This window comes from Silurus aristotelis, assembly GCF_946808225.1.
Source record: "Silurus aristotelis genome assembly, chromosome: 4".
Lineage (NCBI taxonomy): Eukaryota > Metazoa > Chordata > Actinopteri > Siluriformes > Siluridae > Silurus > Silurus aristotelis.
This window is the reverse complement of record NC_139577.1, coordinates 206,311-221,948: the sequence shown is the minus strand read 5'-3', so window position 1 is coordinate 221,948 and position 15,638 is coordinate 206,311. Positions and strand designations below refer to the sequence as shown.

General features: G+C 41.3%; 3 protein-coding genes across 5 annotated transcripts in view; all 3 read right to left on the bottom strand.

Moving 5' to 3' along the window:
- Positions 1–12,914, bottom strand: part of LOC310724856 (catenin alpha-2-like) — a 55,738-nt gene extending 42,824 nt beyond the window's left edge. Inside the window, exons 1-5 of one of the 2 annotated variants that reach the window (XM_083539228.1) lie at positions 12,883–12,914; positions 7,068–7,242; positions 6,343–6,538; positions 5,007–5,190; positions 3,215–4,935 (exon numbers count right to left, since the gene is read on the bottom strand). In XM_083539228.1, coding sequence (XP_083395354.1) covers positions 3,215–4,935; positions 5,007–5,190; positions 6,343–6,536 — 2,099 coding nt within the window. In that variant the 5' untranslated portion in view covers positions 6,537–6,538; positions 7,068–7,242; positions 12,883–12,914. Of the gene's footprint in view, positions 1–3,214; positions 4,936–5,006; positions 5,191–5,258; positions 5,292–6,342; positions 6,539–7,067; positions 7,243–12,882 lie in introns of those variants that run through there. The other variant, XM_083539229.1, reaches the window with a different exon arrangement.
- LOC310724855 (uncharacterized protein) lies at positions 20–3,204 on the bottom strand. 2 transcript variants are annotated; one of them, XM_083539226.1, is made up of 5 exons: positions 1,672–3,204; positions 1,393–1,587; positions 1,142–1,314; positions 704–821; positions 20–237 (listed from the first exon to the last, which is right to left on the bottom strand). In XM_083539226.1, the coding sequence occupies exons 1-5, from the start codon at positions 3,181–3,183 to the stop codon at positions 28–30; spliced, it is 2,208 nt and encodes a 735-aa protein (XP_083395352.1). In that variant the 5' UTR covers positions 3,184–3,204; the 3' UTR covers positions 20–27. The 2 variants fall into 2 exon arrangements, with proteins under 2 accessions (XP_083395352.1, XP_083395353.1); XM_083539227.1 differs by lacking the exon at positions 20–237 and having other exon boundaries at positions 527–842.
- A 1,002-nt stretch (positions 12,915–13,916) lies between the features above and the next one.
- Positions 13,917–15,638, bottom strand: part of itga9 (integrin, alpha 9) — a 45,960-nt gene continuing 44,238 nt past the window's right edge. Inside the window, exons 24-25 of the mRNA XM_083539032.1 lie at positions 15,348–15,638; positions 13,917–15,137 (exon numbers count right to left, since the gene is read on the bottom strand). The exon at positions 15,348–15,638 is cut by the window's right edge and continues 1,461 nt beyond it. The gene's annotated coding sequence lies outside the window, so the exon portion shown is untranslated. The remainder of the gene's footprint in view (positions 15,138–15,347) is intronic.

Sequence of the window (15,638 nt, the reverse complement as noted above, 5' to 3'; positions counted from 1 at the left end):
CACAGGTGTGTGTTCTTACACTCTTCATCACAGAGGTGTTGTGCAGTGTTGGAGCGCGCAGACGGCCGGCACCAGGCTGGGAGTCGTGTGGTGGGGGGAAGTCTTGCGGAGTCCCAGGTCATCTGTCTCAGGGTTCAGCTGTTCTTGGGTCCGGTGGATGAGGAGCTTCTTTTTCCACTGGAAGCACAGGGAAGCTGCTCTCGCTGCCTCAGAGTGGGGCTCAGGTTGTCTCAGACCCTTCAGTGGGGAAAAAATAACCAGCTTTTTTATATTCACTGGATAAATTCAAAGTGTCACAGAAAAGGTTAAATAATAAAAGTGGTTATATTGAGCACATGCAGCTTCCACTTCTGAAGAACCTGAACACCTGCATGTTGATGTGCACATGAACTGATTCAGCCGGTAAAGATCTGAACCAGGGAAGGAGTGTTGGAGCCAGATGTGCTGGTCGGGGTTTTCAGGCACAACATCCAGAGTTTATACCAACTGGTCCTAAAAACAGCACAGAAATGTCCTGCGTTCTGCTTACAATTAACACGAGTGTAGAAAACCACAAGGGTATGAAAGGTTTCAAAAGTGGAGACTAAAATGTTCTGTGCAAAATCTCTACATTTCTACTCGTCTTTAACTCTGTGCTCAACCCAGTTTTGTTGTACTTTTACTCTAATAATACTCGAGTTCATCACATTTGATATGTTCTTACCTTAATGCACGCCGTTTCTGCAGCTCGTACCCCTCGGATCACGGTCTGAAGCAAGTTCTGGGCGTTCTTCACCAGGATTTCATCAGAAGTCTTGCATGCAGGAGTCAGTGCATTAACACTGGAGAGACACCATGCAGCCCTCAGGTCACATGAGATATTATCCTGTTTAATTACTGGTTAAAGTCTTGTAGAAAGACACAGTGTTGGAATGAAGGTGTAGTGAGAACCCGGAGCTGTTCAGACTGAACATCTACACAAAACACACTTTTCCTGATTTTCTTTAAATCTAGAATTGAAAGTTTGTGTAAAATTCTGAGACACTGGAATTATTATTTAATTGGATTTAAATAAAACGTTTAAAATCACCTCTAATGTAAAGACGACTTGCTGACGGAAATTTGTAACGTAACTGAGACTAAATAGTTCTAATTGTCTTACCTGGATATGATGGTGAGCTGGTTAGTGATGGTGATGATCTGCTCTGCTACGCTGCACAGTTCTTGAGTGGAGTGTTGATCGAGGCAGTGTTCTGCTATGACCTTCACGAAGCACGTAACAGTCTGGCAGCTCGAGACTAAATCTTTAGCTGACGATACAAAGGCGTCTTTACTCTGGAAATTAAATGAAGTTCTTTAAAAAAAAAAATAAACGTGGTACGACTGAAAAAAATCCTTTGAAAAGAGTTTTACCTGAATCGGCCCTTTTCTTCTCAGATACTGGGTCATGTCATAGATCTTATCAGCCATTTCTTTGGTCACTTCGACGATCTGGTTTCCATGAACATCCCATCGTTCTGCTTCTTGCTTCAGGAAGAGGGATGTGAAGGTCAGAGTTGGATCCAGAGAGCTGAACCCGGCCGTTCGTGCTCTTCTCTGTGAGAGATCCTACACAATACATGAATTAATTTGAGATGAATTGTGAGAACAGTAATAATCCATTGTTGATGTCACTGTTAAAGGATTCATCACCATTTTTGATTCCTGGTTGCTCGGAGGAGGAATGTTCACGAGGTTTGTTGTTTGAGTGATGACTTTTCTAGGAGGTCTGGTGTCCTTCGTGGTAGAACTTGGTTTTAGGTCCACCTGTGAAGCTCCACTGTACTCTTTGCCCTGCAAGCCAAACTTTATCTGCTCTTTTGTGATGGAAAAAATTCCATCCACTTTGTAAAGTTCTTCTACGAGATAATGTGCTTTTGCTGCCCAGCACTGCGTCTGTATATCGATACTAAAGAACTCGGAGACGGTCTGCGTCTCCATGATGAACTTCAACCTGCTCAGAATTTCAGACATCTGAAATGACAAATGATCACTAATGAACCTCAGACTGGACCTCTGTCTTACATCTCTCATGAAGTTTAAACAGTCTTGAACAGATTCTGTAGCAGTTTTAACATTCCTCAGGAGAAACTCTGAAGTTGTCTCAAACCGTGTGTGGAATTCTTCATATTCCCTGGAACGATCTTTAATGATTGCAGAAGAAGTCAGAGAGACAGCGTTCTGAATTGCTGTTACGTACTCCTCATTAACTTTACTCAGGAGACAGCAAAGTGATTTCATTTGTATCTGAAGCTGCCTCTGTAGGAGCTCTGTTCTCGCCAGCTTTAGGACACCTGACCTGGATACAGTACTGAGATCCTCCATGGCCTGTAAATAGACTTCACTGAGAGCTTTCACATCATCTCGACCTTTCAGGAGTTTTGCTCTACAGCTATCTTGACAGTTTATGGAACACAGTCTTGCTGCCTCCTGGATTCGGAGAGAGTTCTCAGATAAGGCTGCTAATCTCTTTTTTGGTGTTAGATGTCCTCTTCCATGATTAGTACTCGTTCCCAAAATCCTATCTAGTGAGGTGAGTAGAACTTGGATGGACAATGCCCAGAGGATACACGGTCCATCGAGTTCTTCAGACCGACTTGCTTTGGAGATGAGAAGGTCTGTGAGATTCTTTGTATTAGTTTGAGTTTTTTGGAGTTTGTTAAATAAAGATGTTATGCCGTCGTTACTCTCACCACTCCTCACTTTAATATCAGCTGATGTCACAAGTTCTACTGTATCTCCACACAAGCAGGTGAGATCCGTGAGCTCCTGAATGCAGGTGTTTGGCGTAGGAGTCATTGCCTTGACGAGGTGATACCACACGCCAGACACTGGCAGCAGAATAGTGAGTGTGTTTTTGATGAGGTCAGAAAAACAAGCACTATGTTTGTAGACCGTATCTATGATCCTGATGGAGCTCATGGCTGTTTCCTGTGCAGCCTGGACCAGCAGTGGTGTCAGAGTCACCAGCTCAGACCGAAGAGTTTCCAGTTCTTCATTAGTGGTTTCCTCCACAATACTGGCAGCTTCTTTTGTAGCCTGAATGTAACAACTGGAAAGATCCACAATCCGTGTGCAAGCTTGATTCAGAGCTTCAATGTTTTTAGCTTTGACCATGAGAACAACTTCATGTAAGAGAGGCAACATTTCATCCCTCTGGGACATTTGGAGAAAGTTTGAGTCGATAAGAAATGACTTCTTTAACTTTCTGCTTTCAGACTGATGCACTTTGGAAAGTTCTGGATTTTCTTTTTCTGAAAGCGTATCTTGAAGCTTCTCTGCTGCATCTTTCTGTTTATCTTCAAGATCTAAATCCTCAGTTTTGGCCTTATGGTACATTACCGTCTTTCCCTCAGTAACGCAAGGGACAGGTGGAGTCGTAGCCACCTGCCGAGCTTCTTCTCTAAGTGGACTGAGCAGATGTGGATGCTGATGACCATCTAAACCCTCATGAAGAACGTCGAATTTTTGGATCGCCACTGTGATGCTGTTGGTCAACAAACAAAACGTTTCCTCTTGAAAGTTGGTGTTAAACATGTCTGTTGTGTAATTTCTCACTTCAGCTAAGGAATTTTCAGCTTGTTTAACAAGTACCAGTAATCCGTTACGGTAGATGGGATCATCGCTCTTATCCACACATCTTCTCACAATCTGAAGTGCCTGGCTCATTCGACCAATCAGAAGTCTTGTATGTTTGTTTAAAAGGTGAAGGTCCTTAGATCGATGTGCTTCTACACACTTATCCAAATCACACTTCATCTCCTGAACTGAAAGGTGAATGAAATCCTTTACGTCGATGACGTCACAGAACGCATTCAGCAGATGTTCGGTTTCTTCTCCCCATTTCTGGTGGAAATTGATCAGTTGATGTAAAGCTCCATGGTACTGCACTGAATCTCCTTCAAGCTCCAGAAGAAGTGGCCCAACTCCGTCCTTGAGTCGTAAAAGGCAAGAAATAGAGTTTTCCACCCTTTCCAGACTCTTTTCCTCAATCGCTAGAGCAGAAATGAAGCTGGCTACTTCAGCCATCCTGTCTGCAAACGATATGAACGTCTTAAATAAAGCTTGGACACGATCCAAGTCCAAACCGTCCTCCAGGTCGGCTTCTAAGAGGTTATGGATGGTGTTTACCAGCTGCTCTAGAGGACTCGCTGTTAAGACGAAAGTGTCAATGATCTGGTACAGAGTTGATTTTACCACTGCTTCATCCAGCTGATGGATTTGGATCATTAAAAATGAACACAATTTCTCTTGTTGGTCTTTTAGCTTCTGCATATCTGTACATTTGATTCCTATCGGTCTCATCTGCTGTGATATCTCTGACCACAGCTGCAGGACAAGTTTGCAATTTGCGGTCACACAAAACCTCATCTCTCTCTGCGAGGTGTTTGCAACAGCCATGCTGTGGAACACCAGATCTCGCAGCACAACGTCAATGTCACTGTCTTTACCAAACATAATTTCTGGATTGGACAAAATGTTCAATAATCTGATCCGTCTGTCTGTATAATATCCACATGAGCCCGTGGACCTGCGCTGAGACTTGCTCCTGAGCACCAGGATGATGTCATTGACGGTGGCGTCCACTAGCTGCAGTATGTATTTCTTTGAGTCTTGTGCCACATTACTGGTTGGGTGTTTGATTGCTGTGTACATGGCAGTGTGAAGCATTGAGATGCATCTTCTCAGAATCTCCACAGAGGTCTTCACACAATCCTGCTGCCCTTGATCACGGAGCTCGTTTGCTCTCTCCAGTACCGAGCTGTGAAGTGACAGCATCGCCTCGGAAAATACCTGGAATGCTTTTAGTAACGAGGGAATATCTGTTGCACCTTCAACATCTCTCAGGCAGTTCAGGAGCCGGTGAGCAGCAGAAGTCATTTTCCTCACTGCTGCATCGTCTTCCACTAAAAGAACCTGCATCAATAAAACACTTGTTTAGTCTAAAGTAAGAGAGAAAAACAACTATAGAATCCTCCTGGTTTTACCTTTACGGCTCCCAGGAGAACATTCTGTGTGGCTTCAATGAGTTCCTCCATGTGCTCTTTAACTTCTGGATGTATGCTGAGCTTTTGTGTGGCGAGAAGAACATGCTGACCTGACATCATCAGAGGTTCCAAAAGTGGACCCATTTCCAACCTCATGATATCATCGTCTGACTCAGCCATCACTCTGTGGGCAGGAGAACGTTTACATTTTACATTTCAGATCACAAACGCAACATTTACTTTAAAAAACACCACAGAGCTTTATGTTCTTCACCCGAGGTCCAGGACCTGCAGTCCATGTTAATCATGACCACGTTACACTGTGGGATGGAGTTAAATAAAGACCACGTTGGCTATGTTTTTTTTTACCTTTTCTGACACACACACACAAAGATCAGGTCCATTGAACCAAATCACTGAACCAGTATTCATGATCCAGTGGAGACGAGTTCAGTTATGTGAAGTCGCCACTATCAGATGGAAATCCATAAAGAGCTACACACACACACACACACACACACACACACACACACACACACACACACACACACACACACACACACACACACACACACACACACACACACACACACACGGTGTCTGCAACAATCCTCCGATTAGCTGCATCATCCAACCGAGAAGCCGCAACTGTGACACCTGATAGACTGGAAAATTGGGTCTATGGGTTTCAACTTTTGATGCCAAATTCTGATCCAAATAACCGTCATGTATAGAACATGTGTTTGGAAATTGGAAGCTCAGATGTTGTTCACAATCCTGAGCCTCCATTGACGGGCTCTGGAGCAAGAAAATGAGCAGTTCTCTCAACCCTCACATGCTCAGATGTATAAATGAGATCACTGAGGCTCAGTAAACTCGTTAACTGAGCAGTTTATTGAGAGACTCCACTGCAGTTTCCTCCTCCAGGCTGACAGATGTGGATGTTGGAGCTCATTTTCCCCACAGGTTTGATGCATTGTGTCTGAGATGCTTTTCTACTTCTCATGATTGTAAAGACGAGTTATTTCAATTGACCAGTTTGTTCTGATGAATCCCATCAAGTTATTTCGACATGTAGAACTGTTGCTCCCTGAAAGTTTTTATTCACATTATTCTGTGTCGATTCTGTAGACGGACAAATGTGAAAAGTCAAGAAAAACCTAATTTTCGTATCTTTCCTTCATTGTTTGATGTGAAGATTAATTGAAGTTCTCTACATTATTGGGTCGTGAGCTGTTCCAAATAAAGTGCACGGTAGATCTGTATATTTTAATGGTTCATTAACAAATACACCGTTTTAAACATCTCCATTATATTCCTTGTGACTGTAACTGACCTTGATGCTACATCAGCCATGTTCTTGGAGGCCTTGGCCACAGCACGAGCTGAAGTCTCCAGTTGTAGGAGTTGTCGGGTCTCGTGGTTGGTCACTGACAGCAGTGTGAGGTAACAGATGTGAGTGGCGATGGGAGCGATGACCCTCTCGATCGCAATGGTCTTTATCAAGCTGTCGTCTACTGGGGATGCCATCACTTCTAAAGGGAATAAACACACACACACACACACACATGCACGCACACACACACACACGCATGCATATACACACACACACACACACACACATGCACGCACACACACACACGCATGCATATACACACACACACACACGCGCACGCATGCACGCACGCATGCATAAACACACACACACACACACACACATGCACACACACACACACACACACACACACACATACGAGGGAATTAGCGGAGTACAAATACTTCGTTATTGTACTTAAGTAGATTTTTCTGGTATCAGTTTTTTACTCCACTATTTATTTTTCAGACAACTTTTTACTTTTACTCATTACATTTTTACACAAATATCTGTACTTTTTACTTCTTACATTTTCAAAACCGGCTCTTACTTTAGTTTTAATTCATTGATTTGGTGAAATATATTTTTTATTTTCACTGCGCGCTGATTTCAGCCGAACAACCGATTTCCTGTTACTGCGCGTCTTTTTCACTCCGCTGGTGTATAAAGTCCTGACCCTCACTCACCACAGATGTAGACTAGTTTATGGAGATAAGAATCAGCAGGCAGAAGGCAGTAAGAAGTTTGGGGTTAATGTGGATGAGACAGAGGGAGTCAGTGATGAGAACATGACTGAGAACAGACACATTTCTGATCATCATCATCTTTTCTCTGCTTGTGTTCTATATGTGGATCTTCAGCCTGGATACATTCATTAGGTAACATAATACAAAACATTTGTTTTGTATTAATATATATATATATATTAATACAATACAATATATTAATTTTATATATATATATACATTTAAAACCTTCGGCAAAAAATACGTTTATCCACGACTTCCTTTATTAGATATAAAATAAATAAATAAACTCCAGATAAAAATATTTTTAATCAGTAAACTTTTGTTTTATTTCTGCGCCAAGTCTCAAATCAAACACCAAATCCGCCATGTTTTACACAATTTACCCTCTAGGTGGCGTTTTGTGGGTTTTTCCCTCATAATGGCGACACAAACTTAAATTACTGTCTTTATTGATCGTACAGATAAAAACAATTCATCATTCAAATCTGTAAAATGTCTATAATTTTATATATACAGTGGAACCCACTTATCTCGACCTCGGTTACCTCGACAACCCTATTAAGTCGACGTTTTTGAAGTGGAACCGCCAAATTCTCGCTTTGTCTAAGCATTTTTTAATCGGTTATGTCGATGTCGCCGAACCCTGATATCTCGAGCACAAGGGGGGAAAATTTGCCATTTAACGTCAGTTATGTCGATCAGCACTGAGCAGCCGCAGAAGAACTCGCGAAAGTGGCGGAAAAATCAAACCTTACAGATGCTCCAGGTGTTGTATTGTATACTGGTGAATCTCTGCTGTTAGTTACTGCACATATGCCTTTTGTTGTTAAATGGTATGCGATGAACAGGAGGCGAGGCCGCGCTTGGTAGGAGCGGAACGTGGGATGAGCAGCATAAGCATAGAATGAACGACGGCAGGATCGGGGGCGGGGGGGGGGGGCAGCCGGTGAGAGAGAGTACCGGTGGGAAGCAGAGGTGGCAAAAGTACACACATCCTTTACTTCAGTAGAAGTACAGATCCTCATGGTTTAAAATACTCGGGTAAAAGTTGAAGTACTGATTATACTTTTTTACTCAAGTGAAAGTAAAGAAGTTTTGGCTCAGACATGTACTTAAGTAAAAAGTAGTTATTACTTCTACCTGTTTTAGCTGTTAACTGGACCTCACATCATAATAGATAGATAGATAGATAGATAGATAGATAGATAGATAGATAGATAGATAGATAGATAGATAGATAGATAGATAGATAGATAGATAGATAGATGGATGGATGGATGGATGGATGTTATAGCCTAGTGGGTTAATGTCAGGGTCACCACGAGGATGAGTTTGAGAGTTTGATTCCTGCTCGAGCTGGTGGTTGCTGTGTAGGTAAATAAAACTTCTGGACCTTGTCCACTCTGAAAACATTTCAATTCTGTGTTAGATTAATTTCCTGGTCTTTAATGAAAGATAAATCCACTAAAAAAAAGGCACTTGTGTGGTCGCTCAGTGGATTAAGGCTTGTGCCTGAACATGGTCCTTAATATAGTCCACGCTGGTGATAAGGTTTCAAAGCCGGTCCTACATGCCTTCTTTCTTACTGCGCTGCCATGAAACAAAGTATGAACCCTCCAAAAAGCACACATGCTGTTCAGCAGCGGTCGCTCAGTGGTTTAAGGCTTGTGCCTCATCTAAACATGCATCCCAGTCTGATCTCTTCCATGGTTCAGTAGGTTAAGGCTGATGGTAAGGATCAGGGTTTGAATCCTGCTAGTTACGATGTCGGTTATGTTCCTGCTTCCTAAATCTTTCTTTAGCTTTATATTCTTGTGTTGATGGTTTAAAGGTAGATAGACCTGCTCTAACCAAACTTCCTGCCCTGTCTTCTCTGATGGTTCAGTGGGTTAAATCAGGTGTCGTGCTATTGGTGGGGTTCAGGGTTCGAATCCTGCTTTCTGCCTGCGAGTCACGATCAGGATTCACTTCCTACATTTTCCTTTAGCGATATATTTTAGTTTTTAATGGGTTGAAAAGAAAGATAGACCTGCTCTAAACAAGCTTCTTAGCCTGTCCTTACCGATGGTTCAATGGGTTAACGTTGGTGTCTCGCTGGTGGTGGGGATCAGGGTTCAAGTCCTGCTATTTACAATGTGGGATCAACTTGTGCTACTTACATCTGTATTTGCTTCCTACATCTTTCTTTAGCGTTAAATTCTTGTGTTGATGGTTAAAAAGAAAAGATAGACCTGCTCTAAACAATTGTTGCAGCCTGTCCTTCCAGATGGTTCAGTGGGTTAAGACTGGTAGTTTGCTGTTGGTGGGGTTCAGGGTTCGAATCCTGCTTTCTGTTTTTCTTTCTGGTCTGAATTTCTTGCTTTGACGCATGAAACGAAGGATAAACCCCCCAAAAAAAGAAGGTGAGTTGTGGGACTTGATGGCTTTGTGGTAAAAGCCTTGCCTCTGAGCTCAGAGGTTGCTGGTTCAAATCTAGCTTGTCCCCACACTGGCTAAGTTGTGTGGAAATTAGTGTGTGGTGAGCAATGGAGTGGGTGACTGTGAGCAAAGGCTGTGAAGACCTGCTGGGTTCAGCCTCAGAATAAATAAATGTAATAGTTTTGCATTTAGGGGCAGGAGAAAAAGGTTTTAATAAATTTTTTTTTTTGTCCGGAGACTATGTTCATACTTTTTTGGATGTTTTTGCTTCATTTTTGCTTCTCAGCTGCCAGGGGGGCACACGCCTGAATATTGCCCCCCTGGTTCAGGATACGCCCTCTGAAACCGTCCACAACCGACCTTCCACGCAGCCATTTCTGACACCTTCATCACTACGGTCACTGGAACCTTCCACACTCTTAACTTTGAGTCCTGGCTGGGGTTTGAACCAGCAACCTCTCAACCCAGAGGTAAAGCTCTTCCAATTGAGCCACAGGATCTCTTGCAAAAACCTGATTTTTAGGACCTTTTTTGGTTCTTCTATAAAACTTTTTAAACAATTTAAAGGAAAGCTAAGGGGTAGGAATTGAACCAGGTGAGTCAGACAGCAGAGACCGCATCACTAACCACTACACTACCAGAGGGGTGACAAACAAGGCTTTGCTTATTGGACTCTTGGTTTTTCTATAGTTAAGAGTCCACTGTTTTCTCTTAGATCATGATGGTAGAGGGTCAAAACTTCTCCTTCCTGTACATTCTCTCAGTTACTCCAAGTCTATGAGAAGTGACTCAGGTACAAGAACCACATCTCCAACACCTGCACCACTGATATACCATGATTTACCAGCAACCAATTTTAATGACCTTTTATTGTTCTGTTTTTAAAAACTTCTTATAATGTTCAATATGAAACTAGAGGTAACTATAGAAAAACCAAGAGTCCAATAAGCAAATCCTTGATGGTCACCCCTCTGGTAGTGTAGTGGTTAGTGATGCGGTCTCTGCTGTCTGACTCACCTGGTTCAATTCCTACCCCTTAGCTATCCTTTAAAAAGTTTTATAAAAGAACCAAAAAAGGTCCTAAAAAAGGTCCTAAAAATCAGGTTCTTGCAGGAGATCCTGTGGCTCAATTGGAAGAGCTTTACCTCTGGGTTGAGAGGTTGCTGGTTCAAACGCCAGCCAGGACTCAAAGTTAAGAGTGTGGAAGGTTCCAGTGACCATAGTGATGAAGTTGTCAGAAATGGCTGCGTGGAAAGTCGGTTGTGGACGGTTTCAGAGGGCGTATCCTGAACCAGGGGGGCAATATTCAGGCGTGTGCCCCCCTGGCGTCTGAGAAGCTGAAAACAGGGGGTTATGAAGCAAAAACATCCAAAAAAGTATGAACATAGGATCCGGACAAAAAAGATTTATTAAAACCTTTTTCTCCTCCCCTAAATGCAAAACTATTACTCTCAATTTTTCTGAGGCTGAACCCAGCAGGTCTTCACAGCCTTTGTGCACAGTCACCCACTCCATTGCTCACCACACACTAATTTCCACACAACTTAGCCAGTGTGGGGACAAGCCAGATTTGAACCAGCAGCCTCTGAGCCCAGAAGCAAGGCTTCTACCACAAAGCCATCAAGTCCCACAACTCACCTTCTTTTTTTGGGGGGTTTATCCTTCGTTTCATGCGTCAAAGCAAGAAATTCAGACCAGAAAGAAACACAGAAAGCAGGATTCGAACCCTGAACCCCACCAACAGCAAAATACCAGTCTTAACCCACTGAACCATTTGGAAGGACAGGCTGTGATGATTGTTTAGAGCAGGACTATCTTTTCTTTCAAATCATCAACACAATAATATAAAGCTAAAGACAGACTTAGGAAGCAAACCCATATCATGACTAGCAGGGACAATGCAGAAATTGATCCCTGATTCATGCCATTAGCGAGGCACCAGCATTAACCCACTGAATCGTCAGGAAGGACAAGCTGTGAAGCTTGTTTAGAGCAGGTCTATCTTTCTTTTTAACCCATCAAAACAAGAATATGAAGACAGGAATCAGGAATTGAACCTACCTCATGACTAGCAGACAGAAAGCCAGGTTTGAACCCTGACCACCAACATTAGCAAAGTACCAGCCTTAACCCACTAAGCCATCAGGAAAAAACAGGATGGGAAGCTTGATTAGAGCAGATCTATCTTTCTTTTCAAACCATCAACACAAGAATTTAACGCTAAAGAAAGATGTAGGAAGCGAATACAGATGTAAGTAGCACAAGTTGAACCCACATTGTAAATAGCAGGATTCAAACCCTGATCCTCACCATCAGCGAGGCACCAGCCTTAACCTACTGAACCATGGAAGAGATCAGACTGTATGGATGCATGTTTAGATGAGACACAAGCCTTAAACCACTGAGCGACCGCTGCTGAACAGCATGTGTGCTTTTTGGAGGGTTCATACTTGGAGGGTTTCATGGCAGCGCAGTAAGAAAGAAGGCATGTAGGACCGGCTTTGAAACCTTATCACCAGCGTGGACTATATTAAGGACCATGTTCAGGCACAAGCCTTAATCCACTGAGCGACCACAGAAGTGCTTTTTTTTGTGGAGTTATCTTTCATTAAAGACCAGGAAATCAATCCAACACAGAATTGAAATGTTTTCAGAGTGGACAAGGTCCAGAAGTTTTATTTACCAACACAGCAACCACCAGCTCGAGCAGGAATCAAACTCTCAAACTCATCCTCGTGGTGACCCTGACATTAACCCACTAGGCTATAACATCCATCCATCCATCTATCCATCTATCTATCTATCTATCTATCTATCTATCTATCTATCTATCTATCTATCTATCTATCTATCTATCTATCTATCTATCTATCATGATGTGAGGTCCAGTTAACAGCTAAAACAGGTAGAAGTAATAACTACTTTTTACTTAAGTACATGTCTGAGCCAAAACTTCTTTACTTTCACTTGAGTAAAAAAGTATAATCAGTACTTCAACTTTTACCCGAGTATTTTAAACCATGAGGATCTGTACTTCTACTGAAGTAAAGGATGTGTGTACTTTTGCCACCTCTGACACACACACACACACGCACACACGCATGCACGCACGCACACACACACACACACGCACACACGCACGCACGCACGCACGCACGCACGCACACACACACACACACACACACACACACAGATGTCATGTATTCTATACTAAGCAAAGTTTTTGCGTTGGCTTTGTTATATTTTTAAGAGCTTTAAAGTATCCAGATGAAAATAAGAGTTTTCTGAGAAAAAGCCTGAAATCCTAAAAAAGCCTAAAAATGTGTGTAATTACCTGATGTTTGAGCGGCTCCTTGTAACCACCAGAAACACGGTTGTGATAAATAATTGATGTAGTTTGCTGGCAGAGCTCTGTGATTGGCTCTCTCGTTTCTAATAGCAACAAGCGTCATGTGAGCCAAACAATGAGCTCAGGAAATACCGCAACCATTACAAGCTCTTATGTCCTTTTAGTGCAGTAGAGGTGGAGTGTAAAAGCTTCTGCAGTTAAATGCAGAATAAAACATGTCTGTAGTTTCATACTTTTAAAGTATTTGGATGGATTTCAATACAAGAACTTGACCTGCAATAAGTGCATTCATAAAAAAACTGTGCAATAACTACAATTTGTACATAAATAAGTATTTGTGCATTAAATAATCTGTGGTAGTGGTGGGATGAGGGTTCGTGAATGCTTGTGTTTGTGTGAATACAATGTCTGTGAAAAGTGTGGAAACAGTGTTTTATGGTGTTTAACAGTGTTTTATGGTGTTTGAGAGACACCATAAAACATCTTTTGTACTTAGTAATGTAACAGTATGATGTTTTTCTTCGACCAAATAAATCTATAAATGTCCCACATTAATTTTATTGTAAAATCGTTCCTCTGCATGAAGAACAGCTTCACACGCTCTCGGCATCCACACGGTTCGTTTCTCAAAACATTCAGCTGAAATACTTTGAGGTGCCTCTTTTAAAACTCTCCAAATATGTTCTTCACTAGTTGCAGATTACTTGTTCATCCCAGAGCAGTTCAGTAGGATTGAGGTGCAGTGACTGGGCAGGTGATTCTATGATAGATATCACTCCAGACGTCTGTCTGCTCTCTAAATAACGCATCTCTGGACTCAAAGCCATGAAAGACATGGTGTTCCCACACTTTATCAGACTCTGTAACTGCAAAGTTGGAGAAGTACCGTGTTTACCTGCTGTAGAAGTTTAACTCTGAAGCTCTAGGAAAAAATGTCCAGTGTAGCATATGACCACTAGGTGGCGATATTACAACAAACATCACTGAACAGTTCCACATTCAAGCCACAAAAACAAACATCCAATTGTGAACTTTTAATTTTAAAAATCAACAGACAAAAACACAACTTACACAACTTACACAACTCACACAACAACTAGATTTCACTGCATTTACAAAAAAGGTGACAGTAGTTTATTCAAAAAAGTGATAATAGTAATACTGTAAAAACGCTCACAGTTAATATAAAATACTTAAATACCTGTTTAACCTCACGGATTTCTCTTAAAGATACACATCCTCACAATCAAACCAAATCAAATCAAATCAAAACAAATCAAATCAAAACTGCCAGGTGCAGAGGAGAAATGTGATTTTTTTTTTTACCCATCATTTATAAACAATACAAGCTCATTTCTCCACGCGGAACCTCTCAGATATCATTAACTCAGCAAATGTGAATGAAAAGCAGTGAAGGAGCTGAAGTTTTGTCTTTGGTATAAACTTTTGGTGAATTATAAAGATATTCTTTTTAACAAATATTGATATTATTTATAAATTTCATTTTCTTATTCAAACAAAAAGACACATGACAGGTGGAGAATTCAGTGTATGAAGAACGATTCAGGGTAAAAAACATGATGATGGAATGAAAATGATGTGGAATAAAACAGTTTGGAGAGAAATGACTGGTTTGGGGCCTTTTTTTCTTTATCACTGATGTGCTCTGAGTTATGAGAAGCTTTGCATTCCAATACGTTGACATAAAAACCTTTTTTTCCCCAAAAGTCCCATCGAGTGAGTTTCAGCCCGGTCTGGAAGTGCAGCAGGTTCGTAACATTCGTTTACTTGCACAACAAAACCAGTGAAAGATTCAAAAATCCAGGGGAAGCTACAAGTAATCGATATGTGCAAATGCTGAGCTGGAGATTACTGCATTATGACTGCGCTATTACTGCATTATTACTGCGCTATTACTGCATTATGACTGCATTATGACTGCATTATGACTGCACTATTACTGCATTATTACTGCACTATTACTCCATTATTACTGCATTATGACTGCATTATGACTGCATTATGACTGCACTATTACTGCATTATTACTGCACTATTACTCCATTATTACTGCGCTATTACTGCACTTTTACTGCATTATTACTGCATTATGACTGCATTATGACTGCATTATGACTGCACTATTACTGCATTATTACTGCACTATTACTCCATTATTACTGCATTATGACTGCATTATGACTGCATTATGACTGCACTATTACTGCATTATTACTGCACTATTACTCCATTATTACTGCGCTATTACTGCACTTTTACTGCATTATTACTGCATTATTACTGCACTATTACTGCACTTTTACTGCCTTATTACTGCACTATTACTGCGTTATTACTGCACTATTACTGCATTATGACTGCATTATTACTGTGCTATTACTGCATTATTACTGCACTTTGACTGCATTATGACTGCACTATTACTGCACTTTTACTGCATTATTACTGCACTATTACTGCACTTTTACTGCATTATTACTGCATTATTACTGCACTATTACTGCACTTTTACTGCATTATTACTGCACTATTACTGCGTTATTACTGCACTATTACTGCATTATGACTGCATTATTACTGTGCTATTACTGCATTATTACTGCACTTTGACTGCATTATGACTGCACTATTACTGCACTTTTACTGCATTATTACTGCACTATTACTGCGTTATTACTGCACGATTACTGCATTATTACTGCATTATTACTGTGCTATTA

Excerpts from the sequence above, each read along its gene's own strand:
- LOC310724855 (XM_083539226.1), bottom strand. The coding sequence starts at position 3,183 with ATGTCCCAGAGGGATGAAATGTTGCCTCTCTTACATGAAGTTGTTCTC. Across the intron at positions 1,588-1,671 it reads GCAACCAGGAATCAAAAATG|GATCTCTCACAGAGAAGAGC; the intron begins GTGATGAATCCT and ends TGTATTGTGTAG. Across the intron at positions 238-703 it reads CAGAAACGGCGTGCATTAAG|GGTCTGAGACAACCTGAGCC; the intron begins GTAAGAACATAT and ends TCCCCACTGAAG.